At 44.4% G+C, this 18,605-nt stretch overlaps 1 protein-coding gene across 1 annotated transcript in view; it reads left to right on the forward strand.

Moving 5' to 3' along the window:
• The first annotated feature begins 1,025 nt into the window (after positions 1 to 1,025).
• Positions 1,026 to 18,605, forward strand: part of LOC145351324 (SLAM family member 5-like) — a 31,941-nt gene continuing 14,361 nt past the window's right edge. Inside the window, exons 1-2 of the mRNA XM_080200945.1 lie at positions 1,026 to 1,123; positions 6,223 to 6,543. Of these exons, the coding sequence (XP_080057071.1) occupies positions 1,057 to 1,123; positions 6,223 to 6,543 (388 nt within the window). The 5' untranslated portion in view covers positions 1,026 to 1,056. The remainder of the gene's footprint in view (positions 1,124 to 6,222; positions 6,544 to 18,605) is intronic.

Consider the following 18,605-nt stretch of genomic DNA (forward strand, 5'->3'; position numbering starts at 1 on the left):
ATAGGGTAACCCCTCGAAAGCTTGTGAGAATATTATCAAATAAATAGGTTGGACTAAAACCTGGTGTTGTCAGACTTTTTACTGTGTTTACGCCAGTCCAACGCCGGCATACCCACATTATGTGCTGTTGTCAGGTTTGTAAACAAAGGGATTTTGATGAAGTGCCTCCAAGGACTTATTACAGAGGTTATTGACACTAAGAATGCCAATGTTCATTGCTCATCCCTTCTTGAATTGAATCACTTACTTGGCCATTTCAGAGGATAGTCACCATCAGATGACTGTTGATCTGGAGTCACATGTAGTCCAGACCAGGTAAGGATGTGAGATTTCCTTCCTGAAAGGGCATTAGTGAATCAGATTGGGTTTTCCAGTAATCGATGGTCCTCATTACTGAGACTACTTTATATTCTGGAATAACTAATTGAATTTAAATTCTACCAATTGCAATGACATTTGAACCCCTGTCCTCACAGCATGGATTTGACCCTCTGGATGTGTCTTCCTTGATGGTCTAGTGGTTAGGATTCAGCATTTTAACCGCAATGGCCCTGGTTCATTTGCCAGTTGGGGAAGGAGGAATTACTGGGTGGCACGGTGGCACAGTGGTTAGCACTGCTGCCTCACAGCACTTAGGGACCTGCGTTCAATTCCCGGCTCGGATGAATGTGTGGAGTTCACACATTCTCCCCGTGTCTGCGTGGGTTTCTCTGGGTGGTCCAGTTTCCTCCCACGCTCCAAAAGGTTAGATGATTGGCCATGCTAAATTGCCCCTTGGTGTCAGTGGATTAACAGAGTAAATATGTGGAATCACAGGGATAGGGCTTGGGTGGTGTTGTTGGCTTTAGCCTTGATGGGCTGAATGGCCTCTTTTTGCACGTAGGGATTTTATGAATTACAATTCCAGCAAATTTTCAGCTGACCTCAGCCTATTCTGAGTCATACATCCTATTAGCACATGTCCCACAGATGTCCTACATTTGAGGTTTTAGTTCCATTTGTATCTGCTTCCTGACTTTGACCATGCCAAATTGATTCGTTTCAGCCTAAAACAAGATGTTTAATTTTGCTGTGAAAAGGGGCTTCAGCCTGTTCTGTCTCTTGATCTCTGTTTTGTGTGTGGGTAAGAAATATCTTTTATACTGTATTCTGTTTTTAAATGCAGTGAGCAGAGTCTAGGACAGTGAATGTGTCCAGTGTGTGTGAAGGCCATTCAGCCTTGAGTACAGAATCTAATAGACCGCACCCTGAAACGAGCCACATTCATCCGAGTCTCTCTGTCTCTTTCTCTCTCTGTCCCTGTCCGCTGTATCCCCCTCACTCTGTTTTACTCTCTGTCTTTCACTCCCTCTCTCCCCTCACCTCTCTTTTTAGACAAAGTGTTATTCTCTACTTCTCCTTTACAAGACGTTCTCGTGTCTCGACCATATCCTGCCTCCATTTACTGCTGAAACTTTTGTAAAATGTGCCGCCATTACAGACAGACTTAGTCATTTCTTGTTCCACGATTAAACGCCGCACCACGCATTGGTTCAGATCATTTTGGTACTTAATAGTTAAACTTAATGACGCCAGTAAAATCAGAACCGATTCTGTTTGACCATTAAGCTGATCAAGTTTGTATGCACAAAATAAATATCCTGTGTCTAACACTGTGCTGTACCTGTCCTGGGAGTGTTTGATGGGGACAGTGTAGAAGGAGCTTTACGCTGTATCTAACCTCGTACTGTACCTGTCCTGGGAGTGTTTGATGGGTGACAGTGTAAAGGGAGATTTACTCTGTACCTAACCCCATGCTGTACCTGTCCTGGGAGTGTTTGATGGGGACAGTGTAGAGGGAGATTTACTCTGTATCTAACCCCGTGCTGTACCTGTCCTGGGAGTGTTTGATGGGGACAGTGTAGAAGGAGCTTTACTCTGTGTCTAACACTGTGCTTTACCTAGGCTGAGACATGAGTTGAGGGGGTTGAACTATAAGGAGAGGCTGAATAAACTAGGCTTGTACTCGCTAGGGTTTAGAAGAATGAGGGGAGATCTCATTGAGACGTATTAGATGATGAATGGAATGGATAGGATAGAGGTGGAGAGGCTCTTCCCGCTCAGAAAGGACAGTAGGACGAGGGGGCACAGCCTCAAGATAAAGGGGGGGCGGTTTCGAACGGAGTTGAGGAGGAACTTCTTCACTCAAAGGGTGGTGAATCTCTGGAATTCTCTGCCCGTTGAAGTGGTGGAGGCTGCCTCGCTAAATATTTTTAAGACACGGGTTGATGGGTTTTTGATAAGATAAGGGATTAAGGGTTATGGGGAGAGGGCGGGAATGTGGAACTGAGCCACGACAGATCAGCCATGATCTTATTGAATGGCGGGGCAGGCTCGAAGGGCTGGATGGTCTACTCCTGCTACTATTTCTTATGTTCTTATGTACCTGTCCTGGGAGTGTTTGATGGGGACAGTGTAGAGGGAGATTTACTCTGTATCTAACCCCGTGCTGTACCTGTCCTGGGAGTGTTTGATGAGGACAGAGTAGAGGGAGATTTACTCTGTACCTAACCCCGTGCTGTACCTGTTCTGGGAGTGTTTGATGGGGACAGTCGAAGGGGAGGTTTACTCTGTATCTAACCCCATGCTGTACCTGTCCTGGGAGTGTTTGATGGGGACAGTGTAGAGGGAGCTTTACTCTGTATCTAACCCCGTGCTGTACCTGTCCTGGGAGTGTTTGATGGGGACAGTTTCAAGGGAGCTTTACTCTGTATCTAACCCCATGCTGTACCTGTCCTGGGAGTGTTTGAAAGGGACAGTGTAGAGGGAGATTTACTCTGTATCTAACCCTGTGCTGTACCTGTCCTGGGAGTGTTTGATGGGGACAGTGTAGAGGGAGATTTACTCTGTATCTAACCCCGTGCTGTACCTGTCCTGGGAGTGTTTGTTAATCTCTCCAAGACCAATCTTCGATCATTTACACCTTTTATTTACATGGTGAATAAAAGCCGCTTCTGCAGCTACAGCACACAAGTCAAGGCCCCGAGATCTGCATTCACTGGTCCAGGTAGACACAGCTGGTTTTAAACTCCTACTGGGTGAGGCCCCGCTTGCTCATTAGTCAGATTCCTATTCCTTGAGGCTCACAGGGAGATTGACTGACAATCCCCAGGATCCATCATAATTCCCCTTAGTTCCGCGTGTCCCCCAACACCCAACCACGTGAAGGCCTTTCCCCTACTTGACGATCAATCTGGGATGGTCAAAGGCAGAACTGGATCTGTTTGTGTGAACTGAATTGGAGACTTTTGATCTTGAAGAGAACATTGTAAAGCCACTGATGCAGGTTCTCCTGGGCCTCTGCTTCAGTTGGGGCACCAGCGTCTTCATCCTCCACTTTGGAATCCGTGTCCTCATCAAAGGGATGAGTAGGCATCAGGTCAGCTTTAAGTCAGGGCACAACTTAATCAGTGGCCGTCTCCATGGCTGGTAATGAGACCTACACTGGCATGGGCTCCCCACTCCTGAGTCAGTGCTTCTCCATAAATTCAACCTGCACCTTTTACTTAAGATACAGGCCCCATTTTCTCCACTGTGATCACAGGGAGCAGCTAAGACCATCTTGGAATTTCCTTATGTGAACTGGGCCACTCATTTTGAACACTCTTTCTTCCTTTGCCGTTCTTCCTCTGGTTCTCCTGCTGGGATTCCACCCTACCTGCCAGGTTTGTGAACAGTAGGATTAACGTTGTTCGAAGCCCCTGTGCCATTAATGACAACCCCCCTCCCCCCACTCCCCAATTCTGCTGGGGAGGGATTTCTGTTGTTGTGTGAAGGGTAGGCATGTAGTCAAAAAGAAACCATGCCAATTTGGTCTTCATGGATGCTATAAGTTGTTTCTTGATGCTGAGCTTAAAAGTCTGTACTGCCTGTTAACCAACCCTTTCAATGTTGGGTGTTCAGGTGCTGTTCGAACATAGAACCATAGAAAACCATAGAAAATTACAGCTCAGAAACAGGCCTTTTGGCCCTTCTTGTCTTTGCCGATCCATTTTTTTGCCTAATCCCACTGACTTGCACTTGAACCATATCCCTCCACACCCCTCACATCCATGAACCTGTCCAAGTTTTTCTTCAATGTTAAAAGTGACCCCGCATTTACCACTTTATCTGGCAGCTCATTCCACACTCCCACCACTCTACGTGAAGAAGCCCCCCCTAATATTCCCTTTAAACTTTTCTCCTTTCACCCTTAACCCATGCCCTCTGGATTTTTTGTGCCCTAGCCTCGTGGAAAAAGCCTGCTTGCATTCACTCTATCAATACCCTCTATCAAATCTCCCCTCATTCTTCTACGCTCCAGGGAATAAAGTCCTAACCTATTCGATCTCTCTCTGTTTGATGTTAAGAATGGGGATGACAGTTACGGCAGACTCTGCAAGTTGTATAGGCTTTATTATGTCCAGCTTTTTCAGGCATTCAAATTCCATCTCCATATTTTCCAACAAAGAGTATGGAACAGGTCTTGCCCTAAAATACTTTGGTGTAGCATCATAGTCGACGTGGATTTTGGCTTTGGATCCCCTTATTCTTCTGACTCCTTCCTGGAAAACTTTGCAAGGCTTGTTAATAATTTCATACAGTTCCTCCACGGCCAGCCTGAAGATTTCCAGCCAGTTCAGTCTGATGTACTGAAGCCAATCTCTCCCCATGAGGTTTTGCCCTTGTCTCCATAAAGTAATGGGAGGAACTCGAGCTGACTGCTGCCTGTAAGTCACTGGGGTCACCATGATGCACTCATTTGTTATGGTTCCCCTGTAAATGTGGGTTTCCTTGGCCTTTATGTCATCTAAACTCAGAAGCTGAATACCAGCTTGGAGACGATCATATGTCTGCTGCCTGATAAAGGAGACCAGAGCCCTGTGGAGATGCGGTTTAATTACATCAGCCCATCTCCTGGGACTGGACATACCTGCAAGGTATGGTCTTGTAGTGGCCTTGGCTTCTTTCATAAACTGCATGCATTTTGGCCTGTCCCTATAAATTTGCTTTGATTATGTCTTTTGCAGTGTTTGCAACAGTCCATTTTCTGGCATTTACAATCTTCTGGAACATCTAGTAGTCATAGGACAGTCCCTGCCTTTCTTTGGCTGCATAGTGATACAACTTGGGCTCTAACATTGTAATGGATTCTCTGATACTTACACAAATGCTCTCAGTTGAGGAATGAACATTGCACAAGGTTCCTCCCCTATAATCGGAGGGCACTGCTGTTTGTCTGCCAGAGCTCTTTGCTCTGCATTCTCTTGAGTACTAGAGCTATCTCAATGGACTTGTTTTAGATCCAGGTTGGGTTCTGCCAATTTTTTTGAGCTGTCACCTTATTAATTCCACATAACAATCTGTCTCGCAACATGTCATTCAGGGATGGCCCAAATTCACAATGCATTATAAATGTGCATGAGCTGGTCAAGAGTTCAGTGACATATTTCCCAGGGCTCTCCCCCTGCTGTTTTAAAGCAGAGTCACTGGAGTATAATAGAGGGCTTTGGGTCAGAGTAGCCTTTTTCCAAGTCAACTAACTCGTTAAAGGTTTTGGAGTCAGGGGCATCTGTATATGTCAACATTTTTATCATGCTGAATGTTGGGACTCAGTCTTCCATGCTTACATCATAGGCTTCAAGTTTATCAAAGAGAGACATTTTCTCTTACCAGAGGAGATTTACTTGTCTTGGATAATAATGGTTGTCCAGAGGGAAGAAAAACTTGTTTTACTCCTCATTGCCAATGTGAAACTCTCGCTGAGGTCAGTCTTCTATCACCAACACCCTTCATTTACACAGTGAATAAAGCACCATGTCTGCGGTTGCAGTACACAAATCAAAGTCCGGAGACCTACAGTCCTCAGTCTGGGAATGCACAGTTTATTTTAAACTCCTGCTGCTCCTTTCCCATTGGTCAGCGTCCACTTGCTCAATAAGGAATTCATTTGGCCAGGCCCACGGGAAAGTCGATTCACAATCTCCTATAGCCATCATAACAGTGTGTTTGATGGGGGAGTGTAGAGAGGGATTTATTCTGGATCTTAATCTAACAGAAATTTCCTGTCATACTTCCCTACAGTAAAAAGTCTGACAACACCAGGTTTTAGTCCACCAGGTTCTTTTATCATTGTGATACTCCCTCCAGTCATTGAGCTGCTCTCGTTCCACACAGACTGACTGTTTCCTCTTGTTACCTTAGTTCAGAATCAGGCTGCCCGTCTCCCTGTGAATGGATCCCTGGGTCAGTCAGTCTATCTGTCTCTGGAGAATCCAAATGTATCGAAGATTGAAGAGGTTGTCTGGAAACGATCTTCACTCAGTCTCAGAATAGCAAAACACGCGAAGGGCGATGTTGATTACTTTGGTGCTGAGGATTACAAGAAACGGATAAAACTTCATCCTGGAAACTTCAGCCTGCAAATCAGTGACTTACAGAGAATGGACACTGGGGATTATGAAGTGGTTGTAATAGGAAATTCAGGAAAGGAAATTGCAACGAAATTCAAACTGGATGTGTACGGTAAGTGAGATCTCATTGGATGTGCTTGGTTTTCAAAAGATCCTGAAAGATCTGTCATTATTGAAGAAATGTACCTTCACCAGTCCGAAAGAACAGACCTCCTTATCCTGATACAATGTCCCTTGTGTTTGGGATAGACAGCAAAGTGAAATCAATCTGTCAGAATCAATGCTGCCACAGCTCTCTCAGAATCTCATATTTCAATTAGATTATGTCACATTCATTTAAATTCTGCCTCATACCAGGGATCAGTCAGTTAAACATACATTGCAACTCCTTGGCCATTATAAAGTCCCTTAGGTAAAAAGACCAAAACTATATATTGTACTCCAGGTGGTTTTATCAAATTCCTTTACAATTCCAGCAAGATTTCCCAACTCGAATACTCCAATCACTTTGTCTTGAAGGGGAAAAATACCATTTGCATTCCAATTTGTTGGCTGCGGCCTGTATATTAAATTTATATGTTTCACAGACAAATACATATATATCCTGTGTCTGAATCCTTTTCAACATTGAAAAATCATTCAGTTTTTCTATTTCTCCAGACCTAAACAACCTCACAGTTCCCCACATTAATCCCCATCTGCAAACTTATTGCCCATTCATCTAACTTGTCTCTATCTCTTTGCAGCCTCTCTGTATTCTCCCCACAGCTTACCTTCATATTAGCAAACTTAGATACATTGTTCCCTGTTTCGTTGTCATCAATGTAGATAGTTAATAGCTGAGGCCCGAACACTGATCCTTGCAGCTCTCTATGAGTCACAGCCTGTCAACCTGAAAAAGCCCGGTTTATCCCCGCTCTCTGCCACCTGTGCATTAGCCAATCTTCTATCCATGCTAATATATTACCCCCATTCCCATGACCCCCCCCTTCCCCTCACTGATCTCAGTCAGAGCGGAAGTGGACCCTCCCTTCCACCTCCACCACCCCACCACCTGCTCCCCACCACCACCAATCTCCGGCAGAGAGCTGTTGGACATTAGGCACCCATCTCCTCACTAACTGGAGCACCCAAATCGGACTTCTATGGAATATGTCTGCTTCACGCTGGCTCTGGATGGGTGAAAGCAGTGGTAAAGGGGGAAGTGCCAATAAAGTTGGGTGCACCGCCCATTAAGTCAATTTAAATGCATGCACATGCATTTAAATGGTCGTCGTGTCTGTTTTGGGCACGGTCCCAACCACAACCGTTTTCGGGCCTTGGTAAAGAGGGAACCAGCAAGGAGGCGGGTTGGATTGGGGTAGTCACCTCATGCTCGACTTTACCAAGTTTTTGCACCCTAAATCCAGCGCAACACAATGGTAAAATTGGACCCATGGTCTCACCAATACTCTGCATAACTGAAACATAACATCCTTACTTTTATATTCAATTCCTCTTGTAATAAAGGATAGCATTCCAATGTCTTGGTGTGTCAATGTTCAGTTTGGTTACACACAGCAGCAGTATGCTTGTCTCAATCCCAGTCCATGGACTGTTGACATACATTGGCTTTCCACCACAGGAGGCCATTCAGCCCATTGAGAGCATGCCCGCTCCATATACAGCAATCTATTCAGTCCTATTTCCCTCACTCTATCTCCATATCTCTGTGAGTTTAAATCCCTCAAGTGTCCATATTCAGTTTCTTTCTGAAATTATTCACTGTCTCTACTTCCACCAGCCTCGTGTTCAGTAAGTTCCAGCTCATTACCACTCACATATCTTTACTATTGCTTTCTCCCACCTCACCCCCCCACAGAATAGGAGCGGGCGAGGATCCAGTATGGAATTCTCCATTGACCTTGGGCGGGAATTTCCAGTCTTGCCCGAGCAAGGCCATAAAATCCAGCCCTGTGTGTTTTTAAATGCATCCCTGGAGAGACCAATTATTGTTTAAAAAATAATAATTTCCAGTTGACTGGCCTGCAAGATTTTACATTTTCAAGCAACTTTTCTTGACTCAAACATTATTATTTTTAGTTCATGGGATGTAGGCATCACTGGCAACATCTATTGCCCATCCCAAATTGTCTCGATGAGGAAGGTCAGTGAATTTGAGGTTGTAAGATATAAAGAATGTTTGTAAAGGTATAAAAATATTGTAAAAAAAAATGACAGCGAGAAATAAAACAGTGCATGGCCCCTTTAAAAGCTGTTTTTGGGTTCTGTGTGAAAACTCAGAGTACACACAGACTGCAGGTGGCGACATTTATTTCAAAAGGACCAAGCATCAGGATTGAGTTGTTAACAGGCTTTTGCATTCTGCCAGCTTATCTGTTTAAAAAGGACCAACTATTAAGAGCCTATCAGATTTGAATCTGATATTGTTGCCAGCATCTAGCCTATCCTGGTGTGAGAAAATTGTGAGGCATTCATAGGTATAAAGGTCAAAGCAACAGCCATTCCTAAGGAGAACATCCCCAGAGGCCAGGGCAATCAGTCATAAAAGCCAGCATTTATCTCTAAGAACAGCTCTCCACTGTGCTGGATTAAATATCTCTGAAGAGAATTAACCAGCTATCTAACAAAGTCAGAAAGACCTGACAGACAGTGGACAACTACAGAAAAACTCCAAAAACTTCCAAATTCCATCAAGCCTGGTTGCATGTTTTATTTGAGAGTGACTAAAATTCCATTATTATGTTTTTGGTAAGGAATGTTTCGATATTATTCGAACAGCATTTCAGTTGAACCGTAACTTAATTAATACGTTCCTTGTTTAGTTAAAGTTCCAGGTTATTTAAATAAACTATCTAGCTAATTATTCACTTAAAGCGAGTGTCAGGCCTTTATGTCAATGAACCTCTAAATGTTAATTAAGAACAGTTAACAGCTTCCCAAATAATTGTAGCAGATTATGACACAAGGTAAAGAGGGTTAATCTCTGTGTTGTAACACTGGCTAGGCCAATTAAGAGTCACATGTAGGCCAGACCAGGAGAGGACCAGCATGGTCTCTAACGGACCATGTATCTCATGTCCCTAAACCAAATGTGTTTTTACTGCAATCAACAATGGTTTCATTGTCATCATTAGAATTTTAATTCCAGGTTTTTTTTATTAATTTCAGTTCCCCCTTCTGCCGTGGTGAGATTTCAACCCAGGTCCCCAGAGCATTATCATGAATCGCTGAATTACTAGTTTATCAACATCACTATGCCACTACCCCTCTGCTAAAAAAAAAGTTTCATGAATTAAACACTATTTCCATCTCATTGGGAGTTCATATTTGAAAACCAAACAGTTTGGCCCTTTCAACTTTGAACTGCAATTGAAGAGTCCAATTTTGTTTTTTTATTCAGTCTCATAAGTGGACATTCAATCTCATGGAACCAATCCTATGTGTTTCACAGTTCCCAATGATTTAAGCCCAGGTAGCATCCCAGTAAATCTTTTCTGCACTCTTTCTAGTTCAATAATATCCTTTCTATAATAGGGTGACCAGAAGTGTACACAATATTCCAAGTGTGACCTTACCAATGTTTTGTACAACTTCAACAAGATGTCCCAAATCCTGTATTCAGTGTTCTGACCAATGAAGCAAAGCATGATGAATGCCTTCTTCACCATCCTGTCCACCTGTGACTCCACTTTCAAGGAGCTATGAACCTGTACACTAGATCTTTTTGTACTCTCCCCAATGTGCTGCCGTTAACTGAGTAAATCCTGCCCTGGTTCGATCTACAAAAATGCATCACCTTGCATTTATCTGAATTAAACTCCATCAGCTATTCATCAACCCAATGGTTCAATTGATCAAGATTCCACTGCAATCCTAGATAACCACCTTCACTGTCTACTATGCCACCAATCTTGATGTCATCTACAAACTTACTAACCATGCCTCCTAAATTCTCATCCAAATCATTAATATAAATGACAAATAACAGTGGAACGAGCACTGATGTCTGAAACCCACTGCTGGTCACAGACCTCTCATTTGAAAAACCCCTGCAACCACCCTCCTTCTGTCAAGAAGCCAATTTTGTATCGATTTGGCTACCTCACCTGGATTCCATAAGATTTAGCTTCATGGAACAACCTTTCATACAGTATCTTGTCAAAGGTCTTTCTCAAGTCCATGTAGACAACATCAGCTGCACTGTCCTGTTCTACTTTCTTGATTATCCCTTCAAAAACCTCAATCAAATTTGAGATATGATCTTCCACTCACTAAGTCACGCTGACTGTCCCTAATCAGTCCTTGTCTGTCTAAATGCCTGTCGATTCTATCTCTCAGAATACTTTCTCACAACTTTTTGGTGTGCTTTGATTTGATTTGATTTATTATTGTCACACGTGTTAGTATAGAGTGAAAAGTATTGTTTCTTGCATGCTATAGACAAAGCATACTGTTCATAGAGAAGGAACTGAGAGACTGCAGAATGTAGTATAACAATCATCCTTAGGGTGCAGGGAAAGATCAACTTAATGCAAGATGGGTCCATTTAAATGTCTGATGGCAGCAGGGATGAAGCTGTTCTTGAATTGGTTGGTATGTGACCTCAGACTTTTGTATCTTTTCCCTTACTGAAGAAGGTCGAAGAGAATGTCCGGGATGGGTGGAGTCCTTAATTATGCCAAAACAGTGGGAAGTATAGACAGGGTCAATGGATGGGAGGCTGGTGGGTGCACCTCGCCCACTACAGATGTTAGGCTCACCGGCTTGTAGTTCTCAGGCTTTTCCCTCTTCTTAAACAAAGGCCACCCTCCAGTTAACACCTGTGGCTATCAATGTTATCTCTGCTAGGAACCTGCAATTTCCTCCCTAATCTCCCACAATGTCCTGGGATACACTTCATCAGGTCCCGGGGATTAATCCACCTTGATGCACTTTAAGACTTCCAGCACTTCCTTCTCTGTAATATGTACACTCCTCAAGACATCACTACTTAATTCCCCAAGTTCCCTAACATCCATGCCTTTCTCAACAGTAAACATTGATGAGAAATGTTCATTTAGGATTTCACCCATGTCTTGTGGATGCACACATAGGTACCTTGTTAATCCCTAAGAGGCCCTACTCTCTCCGTTGTTACTCTTTTGCCCTTTATGTATGTGTAGAATCTCTTTGGATTCTCCTTTGCCTTATCTGCCAAAAGAATCTCGTGTCCCCTTTTTGCTCTAGCTTCAGTTAGGTGAACCTTCCAACCTTGTTTAAACTCCTCACAAATTGAGTGTAAGCTCCATAAGGAGATTAACAATATTTTCCCTGATTAAGGTGCAGCCTTGATTAACATCTGTCTCCGTTTTGAGCTCCAACTGCCAAATGGTTGCAGACTAGACAAAACCAAAACTACAACTGTACTTCTGTCTGTGATTTGTCTGGGTTTAAATGGAAGCCTGTAACCTGATGTAAAAATTAGCTTCTCAACCCTCCTTTCCATAGCAATGGGAAACGCAGTGTATTCAAGTAGAAACGTTAATCAGTTATCTCTGATAACCACTGCTTTTACCTTCGAACAAAGATCCCAGCACAACAGTTTATAACCTGATATTGACAGCACCTATATGGGTCTTAGGAGATTTAGGCATGTGTTTTTTACATGTCGGATGCATGTATTTGGCAGTCCCAGAAACAGGGATGAAACATGTTCCCACTGCAGATGTCCCTGGAGCGTAATTTCACATTCGGTGGCAAATTAACAGGCAGCCAGCGTGAAATATGCTCTGTGAAAAGCTGAGTACAGCCCGAGAGGGCGGGCACTGATAAAAGGAAGAATGTGAGGTTGGCATTTCCAATGTGCTACTTGGGCGTAGCCGCAAACTTTCAGTGAGCTGCTGATCCTGTGAAAAACAAATAGTGATGACAAAAGCTGCAAAGAGTGTCTGGATAGCACAATCAAACACAAACCTCAATCCCCAGATGTATTTGAATTTTATTTCAGCTCTGGCACGTTTCTCCCCGGATCAGGATTGAAGCTAAAATGTCAAGGCCGCCTGCTCAGTTAGTCCATCCACAAGCAGGTAGACCACATAAAACTCTGTTCCGTTGACCCCTCAATGAACGAAAGTACCTGCTGGATTGTCAGTGGGGACACTTCCGACCCTCACGCGTGCCCAGCCACTGAAATATTGCTCGAGTGCACAACGATGTTGGGACGCACGCCTGTCTTCTTCTCTGTGATTTCACACACTTCTGTGTTGGGTGCGCACCCACCTGAGCAACGTGTAATTCTGGCCTCAGGATCCTCTCATTCTGGAGTTAGGAACAACCAACATTTTCCACAATTGTAAATATCTGACACCCCCTTTTCAATACCATAATCTGAGTCTTCATTTGATTTTTCAGATTTAAACAGGCAAATTTAGTGCAGGTAGTTAGGCCCAGTCTGCCGAACAGATGAAGTATTTCTTCAGAGCTAATGATATGGTCTCAGATGAAAAGCAACAGGTTATTCTGCTGACTGCTTGTGGACCAGCAGCTTTCGCTATTATGCACAGTTTAATTTTCCCAGAGGCATTGGACACAAAATCCTCCCAGGAGTAGATGGACTTAGTAAAAGCTTTTCTGACTCTAAGCCACCTCTGACCCTGCAAAGGCCCTGGTTTTATTCGGCATTCCGAGACAGGGGAGTCACTAGTTTCCTGACAAGAATAAGGCAATTAGCAGAGGCTTACAAATTTGGGGTGACATTAAGTGAGACGTTCCAAGACCGATTGGCGTGAGGAATAAATAATATGGTCATACAGAAACATCTGCTGGCGGAGGCAAGCTGGACTGTAAACAGGTATTACAGCTGACTTTGTCTTTAGAAAAACTGGCAAGCGGAGTGCATGAGCTACAGGATATTCCGATGGATGTAGACACCAACACCACTGCAACTGGATTAGGGGACTACCACTATGGGGCTGGCCACTACATAGCAGTCCTCAGGAAACATTCGGATACAAGGGAGTCCAGGTCCGCCTACAGAACAGCCCTTCAGACCGAATTAAGCCCAGAACAACAGAAGTCACTGCAGAGCCCCACCCGACACGACATTGCAATGAATGCCAATGTCAGGAGGCTCAAAAGAAAAGCAAGGTTCCAAAACTGACATTTCTGAAAAGAACACATAGGCCGAGGGACAGGAGAATGCATAACCTGGAAGCTCTACCTACCCCTGACGAGGAACAGCTACTGTGCATAGCGATGACAAAATCAGAACCTATCAAATCGTCAGCAAGACTAAATGGACATCCAATTTTAATGGAGGTTGACACAGGCGCAGCTGTATCAGTCATAGGGGAAACAGTGTTTAACAAGATACTCACTGGACTCCAACCTTTAACCCTGATCAAAACATCGGCAAGGCTCAGGACCTATACAGGGGAACCAATGAAAATGATGGGTACAACCCATGTAAAGAGTCTCACAACACCAGGTTAATGTCCAACAGGTTTATTTGGTAGCAAAAGCCACTAATTTTCGGAGTTCTGTTGACAAACAGGGCATATAAAGCACAAACTCAATTTACAAAATATTGGTTGGAATGAGATTCTTTACAGGTAATCAAGTCTTAAAGGTACAGACAATGTGATTGGAGAAAGGGTTAAGCACAGGTTAAGGAGATGTGTACTGTCTCCAGCCGGGACAGTAAGTGAGAATTTGCAAGCCAAGGCAAGTCGTGGGGTTACAGATAGTGTGCCATCCTCATGTGTGCAGAACTTGGTTATCAGTTTCTACTGAGCGATTCTGCGTTGTCGTGAGTCATGAAGGCCTCCTTGGAGAACAGATCCAAAGGTTAGAGGCTGAAGCTCGTGACCACTGAACCTCTCCAGCTACGTCAAGGGCATCCTGAAACCCATTGTACAAAGAACCCCAGCTTTTGTTGCAACACTACAGACTGCCTACAGAAACTCAGCACACATGGAGCAGTTGAACCAGGAGCACTCCTCGTCACAATGGATGTCTCGGCCCTCTACACCAACATCCCCCATGACAATGGCACTGCTGCAACTGCCTCAGCACTCAATACTGACAACTGCCAATGTCTAGATGCAATTTTACAACTCATCCACTTCATCCTGGACCACAATGTCTTCACCTTCAACAACCAGCTCTTCATCCAGACACACAGAACAACCACAGGGACCAAATTTGTACCTCAGTAGGCCAACATCTTTACGCACAGGTTTGAAAAAAACCTCTTCACCACACAGGACCTTCAATTGATGCTATACATTTGATCCTTTGGACTCATGGCAAACAATCACTGAAACAACGATATGATGATATCAACAAATTCCATGCCACCATCAGACTCACCGTGGACTACTCTCCAGAATTGGTTGCATTCTTGGACACATGCATCTCCATTAGGGACGGTCACCTCAGCACTTCACTGTACCGCAAGTCCATAGATAACCTCAGTGCTCCACTTCTCCAAATTCCTAATCACATTAAAGAAGCCATCCCCTATGGACAAGCCTTTCGTTTACACAGGGTCTGCTCAGATGAGAGGGATCACAACAGACACCTCCAGACGCTGAAAGATGCCCTCATAAGAATAGGATATGGCATTCGGCTCATCGATTGACAGTTCAACGTGCCACAGCGAAAAACCGCCCCGACCTCCTCAGAAGACAAAAACGGCGCACAGCGTACAGATTACCCTTCACTGTCCAGTACTTCCCTGGAGTGGAGAAGCTACGACATCTTCTTCGGCGCCTTAACATGTCATCGATGAAGACAAACATCTTGCCAAGACCATCCTCACGCTCCCACTTCTTGCCTTCAAACAACCGCACAACCTCAAACAGACCATTGTCTGCAGCAAACTACCCAGCCTTCAGGAGAACAGTGACCACAACGCCACACAACCCTGCCACAGCAACCTCTGCAAGACATGCCGGATCATCGACATGGATGCCATCATCTCACGTGAGATCTACCATCCACCAGGTACACGGTACATACTCTTGCAACTTGGCCAACGTTGTCTACCTGATACACTGCAGGAAAGGATGTCCTGAGGCATGGTACATTGGGGAGACCATGCAGACACTACGACAACAGATGAGTGAACACCGCTCGACAGTCATCAGACAGTAGTGTTCTCTTCCTGTTGGGGAACCCTTCAGCAGTCACGGGCATTCAGCTTCTGATCTTGGGTTAGCATTCTCCAAGGCAGCCTTCACAACATACGACAGTGCAGAATCGCTGAGCAGAAACTGACAGCCAAGTTCCGCATACATGAGGACGGCATTAATCGGGATCTTGGGTTCATGTCACACTATCTGTAAACACCCACAACTTGCCTGGGTTTGCAAAATCTCACTAACTCCTGGCTGGAGACAATACACATCTCTTCACTCACATTGTCTGTACCTTTAAGACTTGATTACCTGTAAAGACTCACATTCCAACCATTTATCTTGTAAATTGAGTTTGTGTCTTTATGCCCTGTTTGTGAACACAATTCCCACTTCCCTGATGAAGGGGCAGTGCTTGTGTCTTGTGCTACCGAATAAACCTGTTGGATTTTAACCTGGTGTTGTGAGACTTCTTACCATGTTTACCCCAATCCAATGCTGGCATCTCCACATCATACCACTTATGTGCCAGTTAATTATGGAAAACGATTTATTAGGCTACCATTGATGGTAGTGGAAGGCTTGGAACCAAGTCTATTGGGATGAAATTAGCTGAAGGAGATCCAGTTAGATTGGGCAAATATTTATCAGCTGGAAAATGGTTGCCTGAGTGAAGTTCTGAGCAAATACCCGGAGGTTTCTCGGGAATGGCTAGGAACAATTAAAGAAGCTAAAGTGAAATTACATGTTGACCTGGAGGCAATCCCAAAATTTTACAAAGCCCGGCAGTACCATTTGCTTTAAGGGAAAACATCGATGCGGAAATGAAAAGATTGGAGCACGAAGGAACAATAAAACGGGTCCAGTTTTCAGAATGGGCAGCATCAGTAGTTCCTATCTTAAAGCCAGAAAGCTCAGTGTGTCTTTGCGTCTGTTTGATTTCAAACAGATGATAAGTCGTTACTCTCAGCTGGATAAAAACCTAATTCCCGGATTGGGGATCTTTATGCAAAGCTGGCAGGAGGTCTCTTATTGAGAAAACTGGATATGAGTCTCGCATACCTGCAGCTGGACAGAGATTCACAAAAATTTGCAGTAATAAACAGACCAAAAGAACTTTTTCAGTATAAAAAATTACCTTTCGGGATATCATCAACTTGTGCCATATTCCAGAGAACCATGAAGAGCGTACTACAGGGATTGCCACAGGTTGCCATTTACCTGGACAATATCCTCATTGTAGGAAAAACAAGAGTGGAACACCTGCAGAGACTGGAGGAAGTCCTTAGGAGATTTGCAGCCTTGGGTGTGTGTTTGAAAAGAGAGAAATGTGTCTTTTTAGCGTTGCAAGTAACTTACCTGGGTTAAAAAGTAGAAAGATCGGGCTTACATCCTCTGGAGGATCAGATGCAAGCAATAAAAGAAGCTTTATCCCTCACCACAATCCAGGAGTTACTGTCATTTTTAGGACTGGTGACATATTACGGGAAATTCATACAGGATCCCCTTCACCAGTTACCTTAAAAGGGGCAAGCCTGGGAATGGTTGGCCCTCCAAGACTGGGCCTTCAAGAAAATTATCATCTCATCAGAAAATGTTTTAGCGCATTATCACCCCAAGAAAGAATTGGTGCTCACCTGCAATGTGTCCCCATATGGGATTGGTGTAGTCCTGGCACAGGGATGGCAAAACAGACAGGAGTGGCCAATAGCGTCTGCCTCCAGGACCCTGGCAATGGCAGAGCAAAGATATGCCCAAAGTGGAAAAGAAGATCTGGCTGTAATCTTCGCAGTAAAAAAATCCCACCAGGACCTATATCGGTGAAAATTCACGATCATCACTGATCACAAACCTTTGCTGAGCCTACTCAAGGAGGACAAAGTTCATAGCTTCAGCCCGGATCCAGCACTGGGCATTATTACTGGCAGCATATCAATACTGGCTGCGGACTTGAGTGGCAAACACCAATGCCCTAAGCGCACTACCATTACCGGACACCCTGCCATTGGCACCCAGCGTAAAGGATATGGTGATGACACTAAACCTCTTGGATACCCTCTCGGTGGCTGCACACAGCATACACCAGTGGATACAAAAAGACCCCGTATTAGCAAAGGTAAAGCACCTGCTGCTAACAGAGGAGTTGGAAACACCAGTCCAGCCATAGTTCCACGCCGATTGGAGCAGAAGACAGCAGATGACTGTGGAAGACAAGATACTCCTAGGGAGAGCAAGGATCATAATCCCAAGTCATAGCCATCGGGCCATCCTGGCCGAACTCCACCACGGGCACCCTGGAGTGTCCAAAATGAAGATGCTGGCCAGGATTTATGTCTGGTGGTCAGGTCTGGATACTGACATAGCAGAATTGGTGGGACAGTGCCAGAAATGCCAACAAGGGCAGAAGGTGCTACCAATAACCTGACACACCTGTGGGAATGGCCGTGTCAACCATGGTCATGACTCCATGTCGATATTGCAGGACCTTTTATGGGGTCCATGATTTTAGTAATAGTAGATGCCCATTCCAAATGGTTATACTTCTATAAACTGAACTCGGAAAACATAACGCTAACCGTTGAGAAACCGTGCACCTTGTTTGCAAGGCATGGGATCCCAGACGTATTAGTTTCCGACAATGAATCAGTTTTCACCAGCCTAGTGTTCACAAAGTTCATGAATTGGAATGAGTTTCAGCACATCAGCACGGCACCTCATCACCCAGCATCAAATTGTGCGAGCGGAGAGATCAGTGCAGACCTTAAAAGCCGGGTTGAAAAAACAACCAGTGACCTCATTAGAGACTACACTCTAGCGCTGGCTATTCGACTATAGAACAACTCCACACACCACCATGGGAATAACTTCAGCAGAATTACTGATGGGCAGACGGTCCCACACCAGACTGAGCCTGCTATTTCCACACCTGGGAGGGAAAGTGGAAAAACACCAAGAAGTCCATTGCAGGAGCCATGACAACACTCACCAAGAGAGGCACTTAGAATCCAGTGACAAAGTCTGGGTAAGAAATTATGCAAATTGACCCACATGGATA

This window comes from Carcharhinus amblyrhynchos, chromosome 13, assembly GCF_965287045.1.
Source record: "Carcharhinus amblyrhynchos chromosome 13, sCarAmb.v2.hapA, whole genome shotgun sequence".
Lineage (NCBI taxonomy): Eukaryota > Metazoa > Chordata > Chondrichthyes > Carcharhiniformes > Carcharhinidae > Carcharhinus > Carcharhinus amblyrhynchos.